This window comes from Oncorhynchus clarkii, chromosome 22, assembly GCF_045791955.1.
Source record: "Oncorhynchus clarkii lewisi isolate Uvic-CL-2024 chromosome 22, UVic_Ocla_1.0, whole genome shotgun sequence".
NCBI lineage: Eukaryota > Metazoa > Chordata > Actinopteri > Salmoniformes > Salmonidae > Oncorhynchus > Oncorhynchus clarkii.
Genome location: NC_092168.1, coordinates 12,442,435 through 12,464,720, shown reverse-complemented (window position 1 = coordinate 12,464,720; position 22,286 = coordinate 12,442,435). Strand labels below are relative to the sequence as shown.

The following is a 22,286-nucleotide window of genomic DNA, read 5'->3' as shown; positions in this document are numbered from 1 at the left end:
TTGTGTTGGGTCATTGTCCTGTTGAATAACAAATGATAGTCCCACTAAGCGCAAACCAGATGGGATAACGCTGTAGAATGCTGTGGTAGCCATGCTGGTTAAGTGTGCCTTCAATTATAAATAAATCAGACAGTGTCACCAGCAAAGCACTATCACACCTCCTCCTCCATGGATCACGGTGGAAACCTCACATGCGGAGATCTTCCGTTTACCTACTCTGCGTCTCACAAAGACACGGCTGTCAAATTAGAAGGCCTGATTCACGCAGTCTTCTCTGAACAGTTAATGTTGAGATGTGTCTGGTACTTGAACTCTGAAGCATTTATTTGAGCTGTAATTTCTGAGGCTGGTAACTCTAATGAACTTATCCTCTACAGCAGAGGTAACTCTGTGTCTTCCTTTCCTGTGGTGGTCCTCATGAGAGCAAGTTTCATCATAGCGCTTGATGGTTTTTGAGACTGCACTTAAAGAAACTTTTAAAGATCTTTAAATTTTCCAGATTGACTGACCGACCTTCATGTCTTAATGTAATGATGGACTATCGTTTCTCTTTGCTTATTTGAGCTGTTCTTGCCATAATATGGACTTATGGGTTATTTTACCAAATAGGGCTATCTTCTGTATACCACCCCTACCTTGTCACAACACAACTGATTGGCTCAAAAGCATCAAGGAAAGAAATTCCACAAAGTAACTTTTAAACAAGGCACACCTGTTAATTTAAATGCATCCCAGGTGACTACGTCATGAAGTTGGGTGAGAGAATGCCAAAAGTGTGCAAAGCTATCATCACGGCAAACACTTTTCTGGTTACTACATGATTCCATATGTGCTACTTCATATTTTTGATGTCTTCACTACTATTCTACAACGTAGAATATAGTACAAATAAAAACCCTTGAATGAGTAGTTGTCCAAAGTTGACTGGTACTGTATATACAGATTCAAGTCGAGCCTTATTCTATGCATACAGTATGTAATGTCGAAAAATGAGAAACTAATAAAAGCATGTAAAGGTATGTCAATCACCATAAAGTGGATGGAGCACTAACAAATGAACACAAGTGTGTCTCTCTCCCTAGGGGGTTGAATACAAACCCTCTCCATAACCAGTCAGTTAGTGTGTGTGTGTGTGTGTGTGTGTACATTCCACAAAGGCACCATGAAAAGAGAGGGGGGGGGTAAAAGCGGGGCGATTTTACTCATCATGACATGACAACCAACGTTCCCTCCATTGTTTGGGGGCACTGAGCAAATTTTTGGTTTTGTGAGCGGAAACTTGAACATTGAGAGAATTTTGTGCAACTTCTGGTGCACATTTACAATGAACTCTGAGGCTGTACCCTTGCAGTTTGACAGTAGCCAATGGCTATTGTGGAATTTAAAAATAATGTAGGCCTACCAGCAAAACCAATGGAGCAAATCCCATAACATTTTCACATGGAAATAGCTTTTGATTTCAATGATATAGCCTACAGTAGCCTATAAGTGGTGTTCAATGCAGGCCTAAATTGCATGAGACTTAAATTAAAAAAATAAAATAAACATTATAAAAGGCTTGATATTAATTTTTAATTTTTTACTTGGTCTCTAACGCCATGGGCCAAATAGATGATTGTAAATGGCATTGTGTTGCATGATGCAAGAAACACTTTATAAAATACAACTAATTATTATTACCATACAGAGAATTAGACAATGTAGGCTACCGCTCTGCATATTGGCTTATTTGCATATTCAAGCACTTCTCAAAATACAATACCGCCCCTTTAATTAAGACGTAAGCTTTTTACCTGACTGGCTTTTCAAATACAGCTTGAAATGTATCCTACATGTTTTGTGCTCTTGTAGGAAGCAGTAACAACCCATGGCTATACTTATCTATAACTGGGCTAACAACCCGCTAACTAGCAAAGAATATCAACAAATGTGCACACGCTCTGCGCTCTGATCTGAACTGAAAAGGCATTAACTCATGGGTGATTGAAAGACCCGCTAGTGGGCTACCCCTGCCGATAGAATTTTACTCCGTTGCGCTCTGGCTCTGCCTACAGCAAAATCACAGACTCAATCTTGCAAAGTTAGATTTGTTTTGTTTTGGTTTGTTGCATTGAAAAGGGGCTGATTTAATGTTGATTTGATCACAGAAAAAACATTGATCTATATAGTGCAAACTAATGGGGTGAACTCAGTGAAGTTCAATCTCTTGCGTCTCTGCGCAGCATGGCATTTCTTCTGCACTGCAGTCCTGGAGGAAGTGCGGGCCCACACGTAAGTTTAGGGGAACATTGATGACAAGGAATGAAAGTGCAGTTGAGGCCTCCTCTATCATTTCGGATGTTACCAGACTAAGTAAGAACCCAGGCTCAGCCAAACACGTATTATTTTAAGGGAGCGAACCCCTTTATTTGGACCTTGGCTCCCCCTCATGTTCGCGAGGAGAAGTTGATGCTGGTCACCATCTTCTGGATCTTATCCTCGTTCTTCAGGACGTTGGACTTGACAGCGCAGATCTTGTCCTGCTGCTCCTTGATCAGCTGCTCCAGCTCGGCTAGCTCGGCCTTCAGAGGCTCCACGGCGTTGTCCGTCACTCTGGAAATGACACACACCACAAAATGTAATGTCAGTCCTGTGTGTGTGTATGAATGGGTTGTGGGTTTTCTACATCTGTTGCTGCAGCAGGGCCTGTGTGTTTTCTTTGTTCTCCCTACGGGCTTTAGTGTGTAAAGTGTGTGTTGCCCTCTAACCTCTGTTCCTGCAGCAGGGCCTGCGCATGCTCCTTGTTCTCCCTCCTCCAGGTGTGCAGCTCGTTCTGCATGGCATCCATGTCCTCCTGGATATAGTCAATGATCTTGCCCAGGGGCAGGGCGCTGCGGCACACCGTCTGGATGGACGAACGCAGCCGTTCGATCTCCCTGGACACCAGCTCCCTCTCCTTCTTCCTGGCCGCCTCCGACACCAGGCTTTGTGTCTGGAGAGAGGGATGAAGGGAAGGATGGATGGATAGATAGGGGAGATGGGTGGAGAGAAGGAGGGATGGATTGAGTGATGGAGGAGAGAAGCCAAGAGAGATTTTTACTACAACATAGAGTACGGTTACATGCACACAATAAATGTGATTATTGTGGATAATTTAATAGAATAGTTTGATTCAGAAGTTTACATGCTTTGGAAGAATAACCATTTCCCCAATAATCCTGTTTACATGGACACATCTGAAATAAGGCTACCTCATAGCACTCTGATACATGCAGAAAATCGTCCCATGTTTCATAAACTGAAATAAAATATCACATTTGTTTACATCCCTGTTAGTGAGCATTTCTCCTTTACCAAGATAATCAATCCACCTGACAGGTGTGGCACGTCAAGAAGCTGATTAAACAGTATGATCATTACTCAGGTGCACCCTGTGCTTGGGACAATAAAATGGCACTCTAAAAATGTGCAGTTTTGTCACACAATACAATGCCACAGATGTCTCAAGTTATAAGGGAGCGTGCAATTGGCACACTGACTGCAGGAATGTCCACTAGCGCTGTTGCCAGAGAATTGAATGTTAATTTCTCTACCACAAGTCCCCTCCAATGTCGTTTTAGAGAATTTGGTAGTACATACAACCAACCGGCTTTGCAACCGCAGACCACGTGTATGGCGTCAGCGTGGGCGAGTGGTTTACTGATGTGAACGAGTGCCCCATGGTTGAGGTGGGGTTATGGTATGGACAGTCATAAGCTACGGACAACAAATACAATTGCATTTTGTCAATGGCAATTTGAATGCACAAAAATACCGTGACGAGATCCTGAGGCCACTTGTGAGGCCCATTTTTAAGGTATCTGTGACCAACATATACATATCCAATCAAATCAAAGTTTATTTGTCACGTGCGCCAAATACAACAGGTGTAGACCTTACAGTGAAATGCTTACTTACAGGCTCTAACCAATATTGCGGGAAAAAAAGAGATATGTGTGTGTGTGTGTGTGTGTGTGTAAGTAAAGAAATAAAACAACAGTAAAAAGACATTTGAACAGTAGCAAGGCTATATACAGACACCGGTTAGTCAGGCTTATTGAGGTAGTATGTACATGTAGGTATGGTTAAAGTGACTATGCATATATGATGAACAGAGAGTAGCAGTAGCGTAAAAAGAGGGGTTGGCGGGTGGTGGGACACAATGCAGATAGCCCGGTTAGCCAATGTGCGGGAGCACTGGTTGGTCGGGCCAATTGAGGTAGTATGTACATGAATGTATAGTTAAAGTGACTGTTCATATATGACAAACAGAGAGTAGCAGCAGTGTAAAAGAGAGGTTGGGAAGTGCTATGTGCTACACAATGCAAATAATAAGGAGTCTTATGGCTTGGGGGTAAAAACTGTTGAGAAGCCTTTTTGTCCTAGACAAGCGGTACCGCTTGCCATGCGGTAGTAGAGAGAACAGTCTGACTGGGGTGGCTGGGGTCTTTGACAATTTTTAGGGCCTTCGTCTGACACTGCCTGGTGTAGAGGTCTTGGATGGCAGGCAGCTTTGCCCCAATGATGTACTGGGCCGTACGCACTACCCTCTGTAGTGCCTGGCGGTCGGAGGCCGAGCAATTGCCGTACCAGGCAGTGATGCAACCGGTCAGGATGCTCTCGATGTTGCAGCTGTAGAACCTTTTGAGGATCTCAGGACCCATGCCAAATCTTTTTAGTTTCCTGAAGGGGAATAGGCTTCGTTGTGCCCTCTCACAACTGCCTTGGTGTGTTTGGACCATTCTAGTTTGTTGATGTGGACACCAAGGAACTTGACGCTCTCAACCTGCTCCACTACAGCCTCGTCGATGAGAATGGGGGCGTGCTCGGTGCTCCTTTTTCTGTAGTCCACAATCATCTCCTTAGTCTTGGTTACGTTGAGGGATAGGTTGTTATTCTGGCACCACCTGGCCAGGTCTCTGACCTCCTCCCTATAGGCTGTTTCGTCGTTGATCAGGCCTACCACTGTTGTAGCTGTACTCCCAGTCATGTGAAATCCATAGATTAGGTCCTAATGAATGTATTTCGATTGCCTGATTTCCTCAGATGAACTGTAACTCAGTCAAATCTTTGAAATTGTTGCATGTTGCATTTATATTTTTGTTCAGTAGATTTCTAAGACGCATACATTCAGCTGTTCCGAACTCACTTCACTCGCGCTAAAGAGAGAGGCTTGCGCTACCGGGGCTGGAACGCCGATTCATGTGTTTACATTTCCTAAAAATGTGAAAGAATGCACAGAAAACCAGGTGTTTTAATTTGACCTCATGCGAATTAAGATAAGCAGAGTAAGGTATTTACATGACAATTGCATAAATCCAGCTACGACCACAAATGAGTTAAATATAAAATTATTCCTGTAATTGGGATAATCTGGATTTAGGCTAGGGATAGGTCAGTTTCAATTATATGTGAATTGAGACATCTTCGATAAAGCAGGAATTGTTGAATAATTCTGGAAAATTCACATCTGTGAGAGAGGGGAAGGATGGCTGGAGGGATGGAGAGAACCAAAGATTGATGGTGATGATCTTGGACTTTGAAGTACGTAGGGTGGCCGTGGAATGAGAGAAAACCCTGCTACTGCTTGATGTTTTCCAGTGTTTCTGAGACCAAGTTAAGCAAGTCTTTATTGTCCCAGGAAGGGCAATTCATAGGGATAACATTATGGTCTGCGAAGCAACTCTTCATATGTTTTGGATGTCCATAATGAATTCTCTACCTCTCTGCCGCACACCTGCACGCATACACACACTCCTCTCTACCAGAGAGGGTACTTCAACTGAATCACATAAACCTTAAGGTATTCTACACTGGCCAGCAAAAAGTATCAAATGAACGAAGCCAGACGCAGGGCTGCATTTAGTGGTTTAGGATTTCAAGGCAAAAAAATGCTAGGCAGGAATTATACAAACCTAGGCTGTGTATATAAGGATCAAACGCGTGGCTGAATTGTGCTGGCTAATGTGGGGGGACTAGCTGAAGGCCTCCTCTGTATAGCATGTGGTTGGGGGGTCCTGCTCTGCTATGCCCCAGCCACCCCACAGCCCTCAGCTTCAAGTTGGGAGGGGAGGAGAGTGAAGGGGCTCCCCTTGGCACAGTGAAGGCCAGGGATGTTTACTCAGCTGGGTCTGCAGGTCGATGTGTGTGTGTGTGGGACTACAGAGGCGCGCGCACACACACACACACACACACACACACACTAGACGGCACCCACCCGCACTCCTGTGGACTTAAACCCTTGTTTATTTTAGTAACAGGCTGTGGCAGTGAAGTTATTTTACTACAGTATTCAGTAACAACTACTGCACTTATCGCCCTTTCAAGTTTAACTCTTGGGCCAATTTGTGTCATTCTGGCCTCCAGATGGAAACACCTGCTTTTACGGGGCCATAGAAATCCTACTCCCGCTACATGACAGTGTAAACTCCCCAACAACTTCCCCATCAAAACAGACCAACTGTCATGTAGACTGGGTGTTAGGCCGGGTAGGTTAGCAAAACTTAAATGTTGAGCGCTATTACACGCTAACTCAATAATTACAGCTTAAAAACACACTAAACTACATAGAACTTAACTATACAAAAAAACACTTCAAAACTTCAACTCTGCTGCCTTTGCTCTAGGAAACCAGCAAAAATGCCTGACAGGCCGCCTAGTCTCCCCCTCCCTCTGTGGTTTGCAAAGTGTGCAAGGATTGAAATGTCTAATGGTCGTCCGCAATGTGGGTGGCTTTCCCCTCGGCCCCGTGAACACGGCGGCTACACAAACACGCCACGGCTCATTCGGCCCGCCGGCTGTGGTGCAGCACCGCGGAAACCCAGCCGGGCTACGCTCTGTTTACTGTCCTCTTGCACAGCCTGACCCCCTCGGAAATTCAGGAAAACAGAACAAAAAGAAAAACTAGTCCCTGGTCTGCGTGGTGCACTCTGTCCAGGCGAGCATAAATCAGCCCTTTATAGGGGCCTCTAGTTGGGCTCAGCGCGCACCTTTTTCTATTTTTCACCCGGACCCAAGAACAATATTTATTTTGGGGAGAGGGGGGCAGGTTTTCCCATTAGCTCATCCAGCCCTGTTGGCCGTGGAGATCCGAGCCGGCGATCCTTCCTGGGAACAGGTGGCTCCCAGCAGCGACCTTGGACCGCTGCGCATCAATTCCCTTTCTATTGTTTCTTTCCTAGGAGCCCCTAGTCAATCCATACAGGTAAGGGGTTGTCAGGGATATGTCATGCATTGCAATCTTGCTTTTCCTTGCACAAGAAAGTGCAAGGAAAAGTAACTACTCAGTCCCCTCTGGTTTCATGTTGTAAACAATGTGTTGCTGAGTATATCAATCCAAACCTGAAACTTTGCAAGTGCCAGAATGTTTTACTGTTACGTCTTGTGGAAACTGGGTTTGATGGGCCTCTAGTCTCATGCCGGGGCTTCAGATCAAAACTTCTCACAGACCTGCTGGCCTGGCTGCAGTGCAGGCTGCTAAGCTACAATGTGGAATTCATCCAAACCCTCTCATGCCTAATTTGGTTAATGAGAAAATGCATGCAAAGCACATGATTTATGAAGTGGTAATAAGGAGCTGATGAGAGGGGGTGGGAGAATAACAGTCTTCAAAGTAAAGCTTTTGACAAGAAGAATGGGTTGCATGCGTGAAACCTGTTAGAGACCAACCTCTTGGGCGTCATTAATTAAAGAAACATTAATTTAGCCACTGCTGGACCGTTTCAGAGCGGCGTATCAGCTTTCATAATGATGTAATAAGCCACTTCATCAACCTCAATTATCAGGCGACAAATGTATAAACCGCACACAACAACAGTGTAACAACGAGTGGCATGACATACTTAGGTTATATGACAAATTAACATTTCCAGTGACAGTGGTCAGGTAAACGTGTGTTTCCTCAGATTTCTACCATGGTCTCAGTAGTCTCAACAGGATTTCCTTGTCTTGTCTTATTTCCTTCATCCCCACTTTTATATATAAAAAAAGAACCGTCCACATTTGACACACCTACTCAATCAAGGGTTTTTCAAGATCTTTAAAAAGTTTCTTCAAGTGCAGTCACAACAACCATCAAGCGCTATGATGAAACTGGCTCTCATGAGGACCGCCACAGGAAAGGAAGACCCAGAGTTACCTCTGCTGCAGACGATAAGTTCATTAGAGTTACCAGCCTCAGATATTACAGCCCAAATAAATGCTTCAGAGTTCAAGTACCAGACACACATCAACATCAACTGTTCAGAGAAGACTGAATTAATCAAGCCTTCATGGTCAAATTACTGCAAAGAAACCACTACTAAAAGGACACCAATAATAAGAAGAGACTTGCTTTGGCCAAGAAACACGAGCAATGGACATTAAACTGGTGGAAACCTATCCTGTGATCTGATGAGTCCAAATTTGATATTTTTGGTTCCAACCAAAAGGTGAACGGATGATCTCCGCATGTGTAGTACCCACTGTGAAGCATGGCGGAGGTGGTGTGATGGTGCTTTGCTGGTGACATGGTCTGCGATTCATTTAGAATTCAAGGTTAACTTAACCAGCATGGCTACCACAGCATTCTGCAGCAATACGCTATCTCATCTGGTTTGCACTCAGAGTGACTATCATTTGTTTTTTAACAGGACAATGACCCAACACACCTCCAGGCTGTGTAAGGACTATTTGACCAAGAAGGAGAGTGATGGAGTGCTGCATCAGATGACCTTGCCTCCTTAATCACCTGACCTCAACCCAATTGAGATGGTTTGGGAGGAGTTGGACTGCAGAGTGAAGGAAAGCATCCAACAAGTGCTCAGCATATGTGGGAACTCCAAGACTGTTGGAAAAACATTCCAGGTGAATCTGGTTGAGAGAATGCCAAGAGTGTGCAAAGCTGTCATCAGGGCAAAGGATGGCTACTTTGAAGAATCTAACATATATTTTAATTTAACATTGTTTTGGTTACTACATGATTCCATATGTTATTTCATAGTTTTGATGTTTTAACTATTATATTATACAATGTAGAAAATTGTAAAAATAAAGAAAAACCCTTGAATGAGTAGGTGTCCAAACTTTTGACTGGTACTGTATATTTAAAAAAATGATATTATACAATAGACTACATGTCGGTACCAACTTTCCTTGAGAAAATTGAGCTCAGGTACCTAAAAAAAAAGCACAACACCACTGTATGAGACCCAACCACCTCAAAGGGTCTTGAAATATGTCCCCAGAGAGGGTGGGGGCCAAAAAGCTAGGTATTATACCATGACGATAAGTTCAGTGTTGTTCAGGGGTTTCCTATTTTTCGGGTAAAAAAGACATCGTCCAAATGTCCAGCAAGATCATAAAAATAGCTAGGAGTCAGTGAGGTGATGAGTGAGGTTAAGGGCAAGGGGGGTTACAGGATGCTAGGGTCAGTGTGTAGCCCCCTAAGGGGCCACAACTGAGCTCCCTGCCCTGGACCCAGGAGTACAAAGGGGAACCTCACCTCCCCCTAGAAAAGACTGCGGACAGAGAAAAGGGCTTGATTAAACTATGGAGGCTATGTCACAAAGGTTGAAGCTGATAAGTTAAGGTTATGTGGCTGGAATGGTTTGACGTGATCAAAGCGACTTGAGAAAAATAACACCTGCAACGACATGGTCTGCATTGGAGTCCAATCTCCGAGGTTCAGAAAGGTATTTCTCAGAAACCTTTTCCCATTCCACAGGAATCTCAAAATGCTGCACTTACAAGGGCAATATGGCTAATGGAATTCAGCCGGGTCGTTTCCTTACATTTCCACAAAAAAAAAAGGTGAATGTTTACGAAGACACAGGCCTGGTGGGGAGAGGTCTATTTATTTTCCTGACGATTCTGTAGAGTATTCTGGCATTTCTCCTCCGTGACTCTCACTCAACAGCCATCCATTTGTGTGCCACGTTTATTTATACATTGCAAACCTTCATCAAGGCTAATTTGATGGGGTAAGAAAAGGGAGAGGGTACAAAAACAATCTTATGAAAACGCAGCTGCTACGAGGGCCCGAGTCTGTCTAAATAAAAAGACGGCCTCCGAGAAGTATCCTACAATAATATACAAGTGTTCTGCAAGGTCATGGGGAAGGTCGTCCCCATAAATATACAGCAAATTCTTCTATGGTGCACTTTGTGTGGCGGGATATGGCAAAACACAAGCGCCTTAACTGCTCCAAAAGCCCTTTGATTTACAGCAGTTCAGCCATGTTCTGAAAAAGCATTGGCAAGAACAATAACAAAACTGATTCACGAAGAAGGGGGAAAAAAACATGTCTAGAGAAGTTATGAAGTTCCTATTTGCCTAAAAGTTAGGGTAATAACATCATACCTGATCAGGGTGTTTGATAAACGTCAGCGTTTAAGAATGAATCCACAGCCCACTGTAATTTCAGACCTGTCACACCAGGGGACGGGGGAAGCTCAATATTTACATTTTTTAACCCTCCATTTTCTGCCGTGATTACAAGAGAGCAACATCTCTATTACACTGACCCTCAACCCTATCATGTCAGGAAGGAAACCATTATAGTCCTTTATACAGCTAACAAGGCAAGCAATGTCGATGGGGGGGGGGTTAGGTAGCGCAAAGTTTGGCCCGTACGAGTAGACATACCCTTCATTCGGACTGCAGTGCGCGCCAGCCCCCCCCCCCCCCCCCCCCCCCATTGAGGCTGCAATTAGGATAACCCTGGGGGGGGGAGGGGGGGGGTGGGTTATGCAGTCTGAATAGAATGCATGTCTACTCGTACGATCCACGCTATGCGCTACCTAACCCCCCACCTCGAAAAAGGGAAATTCAGTCGGATTATTTAAAAATAAAAACTACAAGGGGGCCACAGTGCAATCTGAAGTATTGGGGTGGGTGTAGGGTAGGGGAGCCGTCCATCCGAAGACCAGCTGGGAATGGGGGGCTCCATCTGCTCTGTCTGCTGTTGAGTCTCTACGAGCTAAACCCGTGACGGAGCTGGAACGCCGGACAGAGCCTGGCACACGCTATGGAGATGAGAGCGCTGGTTTTTCCCGTTTCCCGCTCACCAGCAGCTGGCCTGGGACAGACGACCTCGCCGGAGAAGAGGGATGGGTGAGGGCTGGGGTTGGGAAAAGGGGGGTAGACAGGGCCTTTCTGCATGAGTGACGGGCGAAAACACAGCATCCATCAGAGTCGGGTGGTCAGCTGGGCAGAGAGCCGAGGAAGCAGCTCGCTTGGGCAGAAAGGACCACCCAAAACAGGCCGAGTCGTACAACCCACGTCGCTGGAGCATGGACAAGAGGCCTTCACACCGATTCACTACACAAATAGTGACTGTGAGAGCTCTCTTTGGCCAATAAACACGCTCGGGGGAACAGATGAGGGGTAGCAATACGTTACGTCAGACTGGAAGTCATGTTCGAAGTAATGAAAAACCTATCCATTATGAAATGTGGAGACAACAGTTTATGGTTGAAGCACAGGGAGAGGTAGGGCAGGAGGACAAGGTAGTGGGATGCAGTGTGCCCCCAAAAGGAGGATTTATTTCCAGGGAAGACTCTTAAATTACCCCACAATCGGCATGCAATGTAGTTAAAGGAGTGGTTTACTACATCTGAAGGAAATCTAAAAATGATGTAAATGGCATGTCATATAGAAGGGTGCAGACACTTTGTGATTTCACTTGTTTTTGAGAAACCTATCCCAGCCGCAAAAGACTTCCTCGCTGTGCACTGTGGGGGCGACCAAAAGACATGAACAAAAGCTCCAAAAACACCCAAATATGTCAGCTTAGAAACGGACAGCCTCTCAGTGTAGCGATGTAGGTCGTTAGATGTTGTACACATGAAATTGTGTCATTCCGAACAATTTTATGCAACTCGAGCAACTTTCCCCTCTAACAGCTGTGCTGCGTCTCTGTGTAGCCTGTGCAGCACAGCTGGTAGAAGAAACCTCGAGAGTCGCACAAAAATGGAACATAACGTTGCGGATTAAGTTTGGAATGACACAATTTCACGTGTACAACATCTAAAGACCTACATCACTGTACTGAGAAGGTGTTTGTTTCTAAAAGGGCTTATGGTGGGATCTGAAATGATTAACACCCTTGAAAAGCAAAAATGACTGTATTCAATAATTCAAATACTGAGCTACACTGAATGTACAAAACAATAGGAACACCTGCTCTTTCCATGACCAGGTGAATACATGTGAAAGCTATGATCCCGTATTTATGTCACCGGTTACATCCACTTCAAAATCAGTGTTCACCAACCTTTTCTGAGTCAAATTGCAAGTCGAGATCTACCACTCAAGATTTTTTTTTTTAACATTACTTAAAAAACATTAACCAATTAAAAACAGTTCTGTAGCAATGAAGTATGTGCAGTAGACTATAAGCCCAATACAGCATGACTGGCTATTCCCTGCCAATGTTGTTCTCAGACCATTTTGAAATAATACATTTTAAAAAAGTGTGTTACTGTATTTGATCACACTGGTAATTGATACTTTGTTGATTACTTGTGAGGCACAGTTGACTGAGCATATTTAGCTTTTTACATTTTTTTACTGGACTGATGTTCTGCATCTGATGGCCAGTCTGCCGCTCTCTCTCCGAGAGAAGAGGACACAGTCTTTCAGCTGATGGCGAAACTCGCACTGCATCATTTCTGCCTCACGCTGTTACTCCTATGACCAGAGAAAGTGAAATATTCCGTGATATTAAAAAAGGCCCCCTGTCCCTAATAATAACAGCGTAAGCTTATCGGAGCACTTTGCTATAGTCATTCATTGCAGCTGCAGTGCTGGTTGTAGCTTGAGTGGAAGTAAGGAGAAGGCCCATTCTATGGCGTATAAAAGTGTTGACAGTGCTGAATAACAACGTAAAGAGGAACTTACTCGTAAAAACAGAAGCTCTTTGCTGTAAATGTTGAGTCTCTCTCTAGTCATGGTTTTAAAAATCTCACAGTAGCAACTTTGCTGTGCGTTCAATGTTTTTTAAATATTTTTTACAGTCTTTGGCTCGAGGAAACACTGATCTGAGCTATCTGATTGGCTAGCGCTAGGTCAATAGGTGCACTTGATTTGCTCTCCGGGCCTGCCGGGTAGGCAGAGTGCTACCTTCAGACTCATGAAATGGTTTAAAAATGGGAACACTTTGCCTTCCCAGCACTAGGGCTTGTTGTTTTTGCAGAAATGTTTGGTGATCAACTAGGATTCCCTTGGAGATCGACCAGTTGGTGAACACTGGTATAGATGAAGGGAAGGAGACAGGTTAAAGATGGACTTTTAAGCCTTAAGACAATTGAGACATGGATTGTGTATGTGTACCATTCAGATGGTGAATGGGCAAGACAAAATATGTAAGTGCCTTTGAACCGGGTACGGTAGTAGGTGCCAGACGCAGTGGTTTGAGTGTGTCAAGAACTGTAATTCTGCTGGGTTTTTCACGCTCAACAGTTTCCCGTGTGTATTACGAATGGTTCACCACCCAAAGGACAAAACTGTGGGAAGCATTGAAGTGAACATGGGCCAGCATCCCTGGAATGCTTTTGACAACTTGTAGTCTATGCCCCGACGAATTGAGGTTGTTGTGAGAGCAAACGTGTGCAAATCAATATTAGGGAGGTGTGCCTAATGTTTAGTACACTCAATGTATATTGTATGCTCCGTTTAAAAAATATATATTTTATACTAATACAATTGCTCAGAGAATGAAATTTAACAAGTAATATATTTATTTCTTAAATTATTTGACACCCCTTTTTACAATGCCTTTCACCTTCCGAGTATAACACAGACTTTTTCTAAAAGGAGAACACATTGGGAAGGATCTTAGACCAATCCCCCTTTCAGAATCCTTCCAGATATTGAAATCCTTCATCTGCCCTCATGGACTGGCCTCGTCAACTTAAACCACAGGATTTCAATGGTTTTCAGGTCAGGAGACAGAGATGGGCATTGCAGAAGGTTGATGTTGTGGCCAATTAAGCATGTCTTTGGGAATTTTTAGGTGTGTTTGGGGTTGTCTTGCTGGAAGATCAACTAGCGGCCAAGTTTCAGCCTCCTGGCAGAGGCAACAAGGTTTTTGGCTAAAATATCCTGGTACTGGGTAAAGTTCATGATGCCGTTGACCTTAACAAGGGCCCTAGGAACAGTGGAAGCAAAATAGCCCCATAACAAAGATCCACCACCATACCCCAAGTATGGGGTTCTTTTCTGCTCATGCATTCTCATTTCAACACCAAACCTACCATAGGTGTGCGTGACCAAAGAGCTCGATTTTCTATGAGCAATCGTATTAGTATAAAATAACAATTTCTCAAATAAATTTAGCTCAGTATTTTTAAAATACTTTTTGTTCATCTTTACCAAGGGTGTCTATTTCAGACCCACTTTATTTGGGTGTTTTTTGAGCTTTTGTTCATGTCTTTTGGTTGCCTCCACAGTACACAGCGAGCAATGACGAAGCCTATCACAGCTGGGGTAAGTTTCTCAAAAACAAAAAGTAGTATCTGCACCCTTCTATAACATGCTATTTACATCAAAAATAGAGATGGTCTTCAGAAATAGTAAACCACTCCTTCAACTTAAGTTCAAATCAGTAAGGCTGGCCTGAATGCTTATCCTCGGCCTACAAAATAACTCACATTGCACCCTTTATCACAGATGGAATGTGTGTCTGTGATGTGTACAAATCTTCTCATCAACAGCACAGCGTCATGTCACTCCTCCTCCTTTACTGTCAATTAGCCACGTGCAGAATGTCAGTTACCTATTACCCTATTAATCGCCAATGAGCACAGCTGAATAATGCAACTTCACCACGCTTGTTAAATAACCTATGGGCCAGTGGAGTCTCCGCAGAGGAGGAAGGGGAAGACCATCAGTGAATTTCATTAAGAAAAAAAGTGAAACACTCGAAAAGTTCTGCTTTTTAGATAAAACTATACAAAATGTATTCACGTCACCAAATAATGCATTGTTTCGCAATGAAGGTCTACAGTAGCCTCGCCAGCACTCTGTAAAATCAAATGTTATTTGTCACATGCGCCAAATACAACAGGTGTAGAACTTACAGTGAAATGCTTACATTGACTTCAATACAAAACCTAGGAGGCTCCTGGTTCTCACCCCCTTCCATAGACATACACAGCAATGACAACTTTCGGAGGACGCCCTCCAACCTATCAGAGTTCGTGCAGCATGAACTGATATGTTGTCCACCCAATTTAATGATCAGAGAATTAAACTATTACTGAAAGGATTCTAGTAGCCATGTTGACTATGACGTTAGCTAATATGGTGACGACGATGCAGGCTGTTTGTAGCAGTTAAAGGTTATGATATGAAGGTTTGGCTTGGAAAGTTTGTTGTACACTGAAGTCCACAAGCGAAGTGAAAAAGTGAGAGGAGGAAAGCGCGTAGAGACGAGAAGGAATTATGTGATCATGCTGTTTATGTGGCTGCTATGAAAGTGAGCTGTGTTTGCGTGTGATCAGGGGTGTATTCATTCTGAGCCGACTCTGTTGAAAAACGTTTCTTAAAAACGGAAGCAAACAGAACCAAAAAGGGATAAACATATCTGAATTTGTCCAATATAAACTCTCATTTGCAACTGTTGGACTAATGATTACGCCCTAGATCAGCTAGATGCAGGCAAGAGTGTGCAAGGCGGTATTGAATGGCACGGTCATCCTTGATTATTAAAAATTTTCTCGCGACCTGTTGTAAACTTTAATTCATAGGGTAGGTTGTAGAAACCTGATGATGGGTGTAGGGAAAATTTGAGCATCATGTAGCTAAATTGAGCTGGGTGAATGGAATATGAATGACAGTGATCCAATCTGCTGTAATAGAAATAAGGCCATGTTCATAATAGAAAAAAATAAAATAATAACATTTATAAAAGTAAATAATAATAATATATAAAAAATAAGAAAAAGAGTCATCTGCCCTCATCTTAAACGGCATCGACCGCCACTGCTATGGGCAATCACCTTGCTCTCTATTCACTAATGGGCATACATCTTGTGATGTATTTAAATGATGGCTTACCCCTCATTAACCTCACTTGCATCTTACAGCAAACTATCATCGCCGACCATCCACCTCCCCCAGCTTAAGGCTGTCATCAAAACCTCTTTCTCCCAGCTGGTGAGTTTCGATGCTAGCTGCCCAGCATAGGGCTACCTGCCATCCCGGCATCTGGCCATGGGGGCCGTTTATTGGAGACAAGGCCATCTCTCAAACTATTTACTAAACTTTCAAATTTGCATTTTCGTTTCAGTTGTTCATTCAGTTAAGTCTGTACTCACTTCAAGTAAACATTTTTACTGCACTGGGCCTTTAAATCGATGCAGCTCATTCAAATCCATTTTCCATGATAAATTATACAATTCGGTCAGTATGGGAAAAATAAATATATCTATATACTTTCAAACTGGTTGTTGTGACATGGCGCTAGATAAGCCTAATTTAGATAGATTTTCGCAACACTTTCTCAGCCAATAACACTTACAAAACACAAAATGTGAAACGAGTGCATTAAATTAGTACACAAAGGGTTGAGATCTCGCTGATGCAATCAACCCACTTTATGTTGTTGTTTCTTGAGCTCCACTGAAGTGATCAAGATTTTCAATAGGTTTGTGCAATTACACTTCACTCCATTTGCGATATGCTTTCTTTAGCTAATAGACTGTATGCTTTCGGTTTTGTAACCCCACATCCCTAAGGTACTGAATTTCCAGAAATAACAGTTTGTACGCTGATTGAGAGATACGGAAACATCTAGAACTGAGTCACAGGAGAGGAATGAGAGTTGTCAGTCGTTATGGCGTCATTGCATTGCCCTCTAGTGGAGATCAAGATCACTACATCTTACCTGGTCTTTGGACTTTGGAGATGATGGTGATGTTTCAAAGTCTTTCTTGGTTTCAAGGATTTTTTTCACCAGCCCACCTGTGGATAAACAAGGTGCAGGAGTTTTAAAAGTGTTGGTAATTTACAGTCCCAATTGATATAAACCAAGTTGTAGAAATACGTACTAAAATTCTTAGCACCTACAAGATCAAATGAAGTGATTGTTTGGCTTGTAAAATTGCTTACCATGCTTCTCATTGCCTTGAAGTCCCACTGAAGGATCCTGTAGAGAACAAAATAGTGGCGTAACAATTAAAAATATTTAGAATGAACAATGCTGATGCCCTCTTCTCTTGGTTGCAACTTATAATAGATATCCATTTTAGGGCCTGAAATATGTTTCTATATGTTTCACTTCCAACATTGAACCATGAGAGCTTGGGCCTGGATGTGCAAAAACTAATAGAGGTATGGCATTCTCAAATCTATTTTTCATAGCGTAACAGAAGTTTAGATACACTTAGGTTGGAGTCATTACAACTCATATTTCAACCACTCCACAAATGTCTTGTTAACAAACTATAGTTTGGCATGTCGGTTAGGACATCTACTTTGTGCATGACACAAGTTATTTTTCCAACAATTGTTTAGACAGATTATTTCACTTATAATTCCAGTGGGTCAGAAGTTTACATTCACTAAGTTGTCTGTGCCTTTAAACAACTTGGATAATTCCAGAAAATGATGTCAAGGCTTTAGAAGACTTCATTCCACTCATGAAAGGAGAGGCGTTCTGTCTCCTAGAGACGAACGTACTTTGGTGCGAAAAGTGCAAATCAATCCCAGAACAACAACAAAGGTATCTATAGCCACATTAAAACGAGTCCTATATCAACATAACCTAAAAGGCCGCTCAGCAAGGAAGAAGCCACTGCTCCAAAACCGCCATAACAAAGCCAGACTACGGTTTGCAACTGCACATGAGGACAAAGATCATACTTTTTGGAGTATCATGTTGTGGGGGTGCTTTGCTGCAGGAGGGACTGGTGCACTTCACGAAATAGATGGCATGATGAGTCTGGAAAATTATGTGGATATATTGAAGCAACATCTCAAGACAGTCAGGAAGTTAAAGCTTGGTCGCAAATGGCCGAAACGTTTGACCCAAGTTAAGCAATTTAAAGGCAATGCTACCAAATACTTATTGAGTGTATGTAAACTTCTGACCCACTGGGAATGTGATGAAAGAAATAAAAGCTGAAATAAATCACTCTCTCTCCTACTTTTCTGACATTTCACATTCTTAAAATAAAGTGGTGATTCTAACTGACCTAAAACAGGGAATTTTTACTAGGATTAAATGTCAGGAATTACGAAAAACTTCCGACTTCAACTGTATGTGCTCCCTCACCATCTCCATGTCGGGCATGTCGGGGGGAGGAGGAGCAGCCTCCTGAACCACAAACTGCTCATCTTCATCCTCCTCTTCATCCTCAGAGAGCTTCTTCCCCTCCATTATGACAGCCGCCGGGGGCTTGGCACTGGTCAGCCTGCAACACACACACAGGGCTTAGAGGGGGCAATGGAGCAAAGCACATACAGTGGGGCAAAAAAGTATTTAGTCAGCCACCAATTGTGCAAGTTCTCCCACTTAAAAAGATGAGAGAGGCCTGTAATTTTCATAATAGGTGCACTTCAACTATGACAGACAAAATGATTAAAAAAAAATCCAGAAAATCACATTGTGGGATTTTTTATGAATTTATTTGCAAATTATGGTGGAAAATAAGTATTTGGTCAATAACAAAAGTTTCTCAATACTTTGTTATATACCCTTTGTTGGCAGTGACAGAGGTCAAACGTTTTCTGTAAGTCTTCACAAGGTTTTCACAAACTGTTGCTGGTATTTTGGCCCATTCCTCCATGCATCATTTTCTCGGGCCCGGGTTCAGTTGCTAAACATTGTGAAACTTTGCAGATAGAAATGTCATGGAATAGAGCTGACGTGAGTCCTAAATCTACATGTTTTTGCTAAATCATACATTTTGAAAAGTTCCAAAATGTGACCTGAATGCAGTGCTGCTATGCTGACAACTGTATCATTCATAGTGACACAGGAAGTAAAAAGTATGAAGGGAGGTCACCGTTCGGCCGGGGTCACGTCAGCATAGCTCTCCTGCCTCTTGAACCGAGGAGGGGCGGGCCGTGCGCTGTTGGGCCGAGGTATCCTTCGGTTGCTGGTTGGGAAGATGAGAAAGTCAAGCCACACTAATGAATGATCAGCCACAGTCAGAGTAATGGGGAATATTTAAGATTAATAAAGTTCATATTTAGTTAAGAGTAAATAACACAACGCTTAGCATATTTATATATTTTCCCTTTCTGTAACACACATTTCAATTGTTCTATTTGTGACACGGGTTGATGGTCACTCGACTCTAGACTGTTATTTATTAAACTCATTCTGTCGATAGTGATTGACGTCAGGCTGACGGTACACTTAACAGACGGCACACTGATATTATATTGATGACCTTATGAACATCGCTTGATTCTGTAGCAGCTGGCAAAGTCACAGTCTTTTGTTGTGGCTTTGTACAAGCCTCTCTGGGTGGTATTTACAGAACATTTGGTACTGTGTGATTAGAGGGCCCGTTAGACATTTTCTATGCTGGAGGGTGTTTTCCATGTTGCAACTTGTATTAAACCAACTTGATTTATGATAGACTATATATCCTCTACTGCTCTCCTTTCTGTTCACCTGGAAATTCCTTTAACAGTCAGTAAACCCCACTCTCCCTCACCAATATCCACCAATATTATACATAGCAGGGTCTCTCAAAGCTGATCATGGGGACACACTGTATATGCTGTACTGTACTCGAATTGAGCATCAATTCAACACCAGGAATTAGCCATCAGATTGGTTGGTTCAGAAGAACCATTTAACCAAGAAACTCTGGGAATCACGTCTTCAAAGAATCACAGATATTCAAAGCCAGATAGATAGGATCAGGACAGTGTGAAAAGTTACTGCATTTAGTTAGAACAATTATTCACATACTAGCCAGTTCATTCAGTCTAATTGGAGTAGCTGGTTGTAGTGAGAACATGAAAATAAGAGTGGTCCCCAGAACGAGAGTTGAGAAACCCTACTCTATTGGGACCTCAATTGCAACACTAACCATTCAGTCAGTCACTCAGTCTACCATGGGATAGCATGTGTTTGATGTTACGCTGAGAAGAATGTAATTGAGAGTGGGGACTAGCAGAGCAATTTGTTGTGGTGTAAAAGAGAGAGAAAGTGGCTAATCAAATGTAATGAGGGGGTTGAGAATACACAGGGGCGCTTCCCAAATGACACCCTATTCACTAGATTTAGTGCACTACTTTTGACCTGGGCACTCTGTAGGGAATAGGGTGCCATTTGGGACACATACAGTGTTAAGTGCGCCCGTTGAGTTACGGCGGGTTGATCAAAAAGGAGAAAGTGGAGGGTTTGCATCAGTGAATGGAGTTTTGTTTCTGTAGCATGTTTCGAAACTCTTTCTATCCCACAGAGAAGAAATTGGCCAAAACTTCAGTCTTAAGCAGTGAGGTTATGGGAGAGACCATTTCAATTGTTGCTGACTGTGCAAATTGAGCGGTGCCCTCAACAGGGCATACAATTAACACTTGACAAATGTGGGTAGTAAGGGCACATGTGCAAGTTGTGATGTATAGCAGAGAAATGCTGCAGTAGCTGTTTTCAAAGTATTTCTGCCGTTTTGTTTCATAACTGCAACACCGCATAGCTGGGGAGCTGTGCGCAGGGGGTTAAGTGCAGATAGATTTATTTTTTGGAGGCGCTGCACACAGGCTTAACAGTTGGTCTAATTTACTCGAAAGTCTACAAAAGTAAGACTGTCCTCATATTTCTTGACTATTTCAAATGTTTTGTTCATAAGCTCGGTTGTTTTTCCATGTTTGATTGAGTCTGCTGCTTCAACTGATAAAGAGACGCATCTACTACTAGTCAGTTCCAAAATCTCACACACACACACAGACATCTTGAGTGGCCCCCCTTACCACTTTAACCTACTGCCCTTAAAGGAGCAGCTGAACATTTTGTCTTATCTGATATTTTCGTTAAAATGAAATTACTTTCTTACCAATACATTTCTTGTTTTAGAAACATTAAAGCATGGTCATCTGTTTTTGTAATTACGGACCCAAAAAGTATTTTTGCTGGTAAATGTTTATTTTTTAATCGACCTGAAACAGTGGCTGGTTGACCAACAATAAAAATGTTAGGCCATGGCCCTCAAACCCTGCTAATTTGCTTAAATCAACTGTCAAACGCCACACAGACCTGTGGGCTGGCACTGCGTCTGTGGCATCGCCGTTCTCCAGGGGGACCGGCCTCTCTGCCAACGGAGTGTCTCCATCTACAACAACACAAGGTGATGCTGACATGAGAACTCACATCTTTCATTGGAACTTACAATCAATGGACTTGAAAGCAAGAAATGCTGATGGCTAGGGCTTATAGAACAGAGACACATAAAAAATGTCCACCCTGGATCACTAAATGAAAGACACCAGCGCCATCTACTGAGAGATGGTATAGGTGCAGTGAGAGAAATACTCACCTCCTTCACCGTCAGACTCTTCCGGAAAAGAGGCGACAAAAAAATAATTAGATTTTTTTTCTTCGCTCTTCTCATATTATTGTGTAAACAGAAGTATGACTTTAGTGAAAGGCTAGAAAGCTGGGATATTTGAGAGGAGCAGAGAGGTTTTTACCTTGTTGGGCTCCTGCTTTGGGCATGCGCCTCTGCCCCTTAGCAGATGAAGGCCGGGGTATTCTGGCTGGACTGTCAGACTGAGGAGAGGAGGAGAGAAGGGAAGAGAGATGGAGGAGGAGAGTAGAAGAGAGGATGACTGAATAAGTGTCCCCCATTCATGTTTATGAGTGCACACACACTTATAAACATGCAGGGTCATTCTTAGAAAAAGGACATAGGCAGCCCCGTTTTGAAAATAAGAGGTTACCTGCTTGTCTGTGACTTCTGCGGCCTATAAAAAAAACAGAAAACATAGGGTAAACATTTGATTAGGAATTTAATCCAGGCGTGTCCGAAACTTCCACCAAACGGCGCTACAATGGAAGTAAAGCAGTAGGAAACCAAGCTCCTATGGTAAATGGCATAGCACTATTTCCAAAGCATGGCCAGCTACGCTAGGCAACCGTAGTAAACTCCCACGGAAAACACTCATACCGTACTACCCAGTTTACCCTTCCCAGTTCTATGCTTTATAGCTCTAGAGAGCTAGACTAGGGAGCATTAGGCTAGAAGGCCATGGAATAGATACCTCTTCAGCTGTATCAACAGGCTCCAGTGGAAGCTTCCAGTGGTAAAGGAGCACAGAAATCAACCATT

At 43.0% G+C, this 22,286-nt stretch overlaps 1 protein-coding gene across 2 annotated transcripts in view; it reads right to left on the bottom strand.

Moving 5' to 3' along the window:
- Window positions 1–1,176: 1,176 nt before the first annotated feature.
- LOC139380426 (TNF receptor-associated factor 3 interacting protein 1) overlaps window positions 1,177–22,286 on the bottom strand; it is a 46,858-nt gene continuing 25,748 nt past the window's right edge. Inside the window, exons 7-16 of one of the 2 annotated variants that reach the window (XM_071123087.1) lie at window positions 21,898–21,921; window positions 21,649–21,727; window positions 21,495–21,512; window positions 21,215–21,290; window positions 19,008–19,100; window positions 18,275–18,413; window positions 17,110–17,146; window positions 16,886–16,962; window positions 2,748–2,971; window positions 2,285–2,592 (exon numbers count right to left, since the gene is read on the bottom strand). In XM_071123087.1, coding sequence (XP_070979188.1) covers window positions 2,427–2,592; window positions 2,748–2,971; window positions 16,886–16,962; window positions 17,110–17,146; window positions 18,275–18,413; window positions 19,008–19,100; window positions 21,215–21,290; window positions 21,495–21,512; window positions 21,649–21,727; window positions 21,898–21,921 — 933 coding nt within the window. In that variant the 3' untranslated portion in view covers window positions 2,285–2,426. Of the gene's footprint in view, window positions 2,593–2,747; window positions 2,972–16,885; window positions 16,963–17,109; window positions 17,147–18,274; window positions 18,414–19,007; window positions 19,101–21,214; window positions 21,312–21,494; window positions 21,513–21,648; window positions 21,728–21,897; window positions 21,922–22,286 lie in introns of both variants that reach the window. The other variant, XM_071123086.1, reaches the window with a different exon arrangement.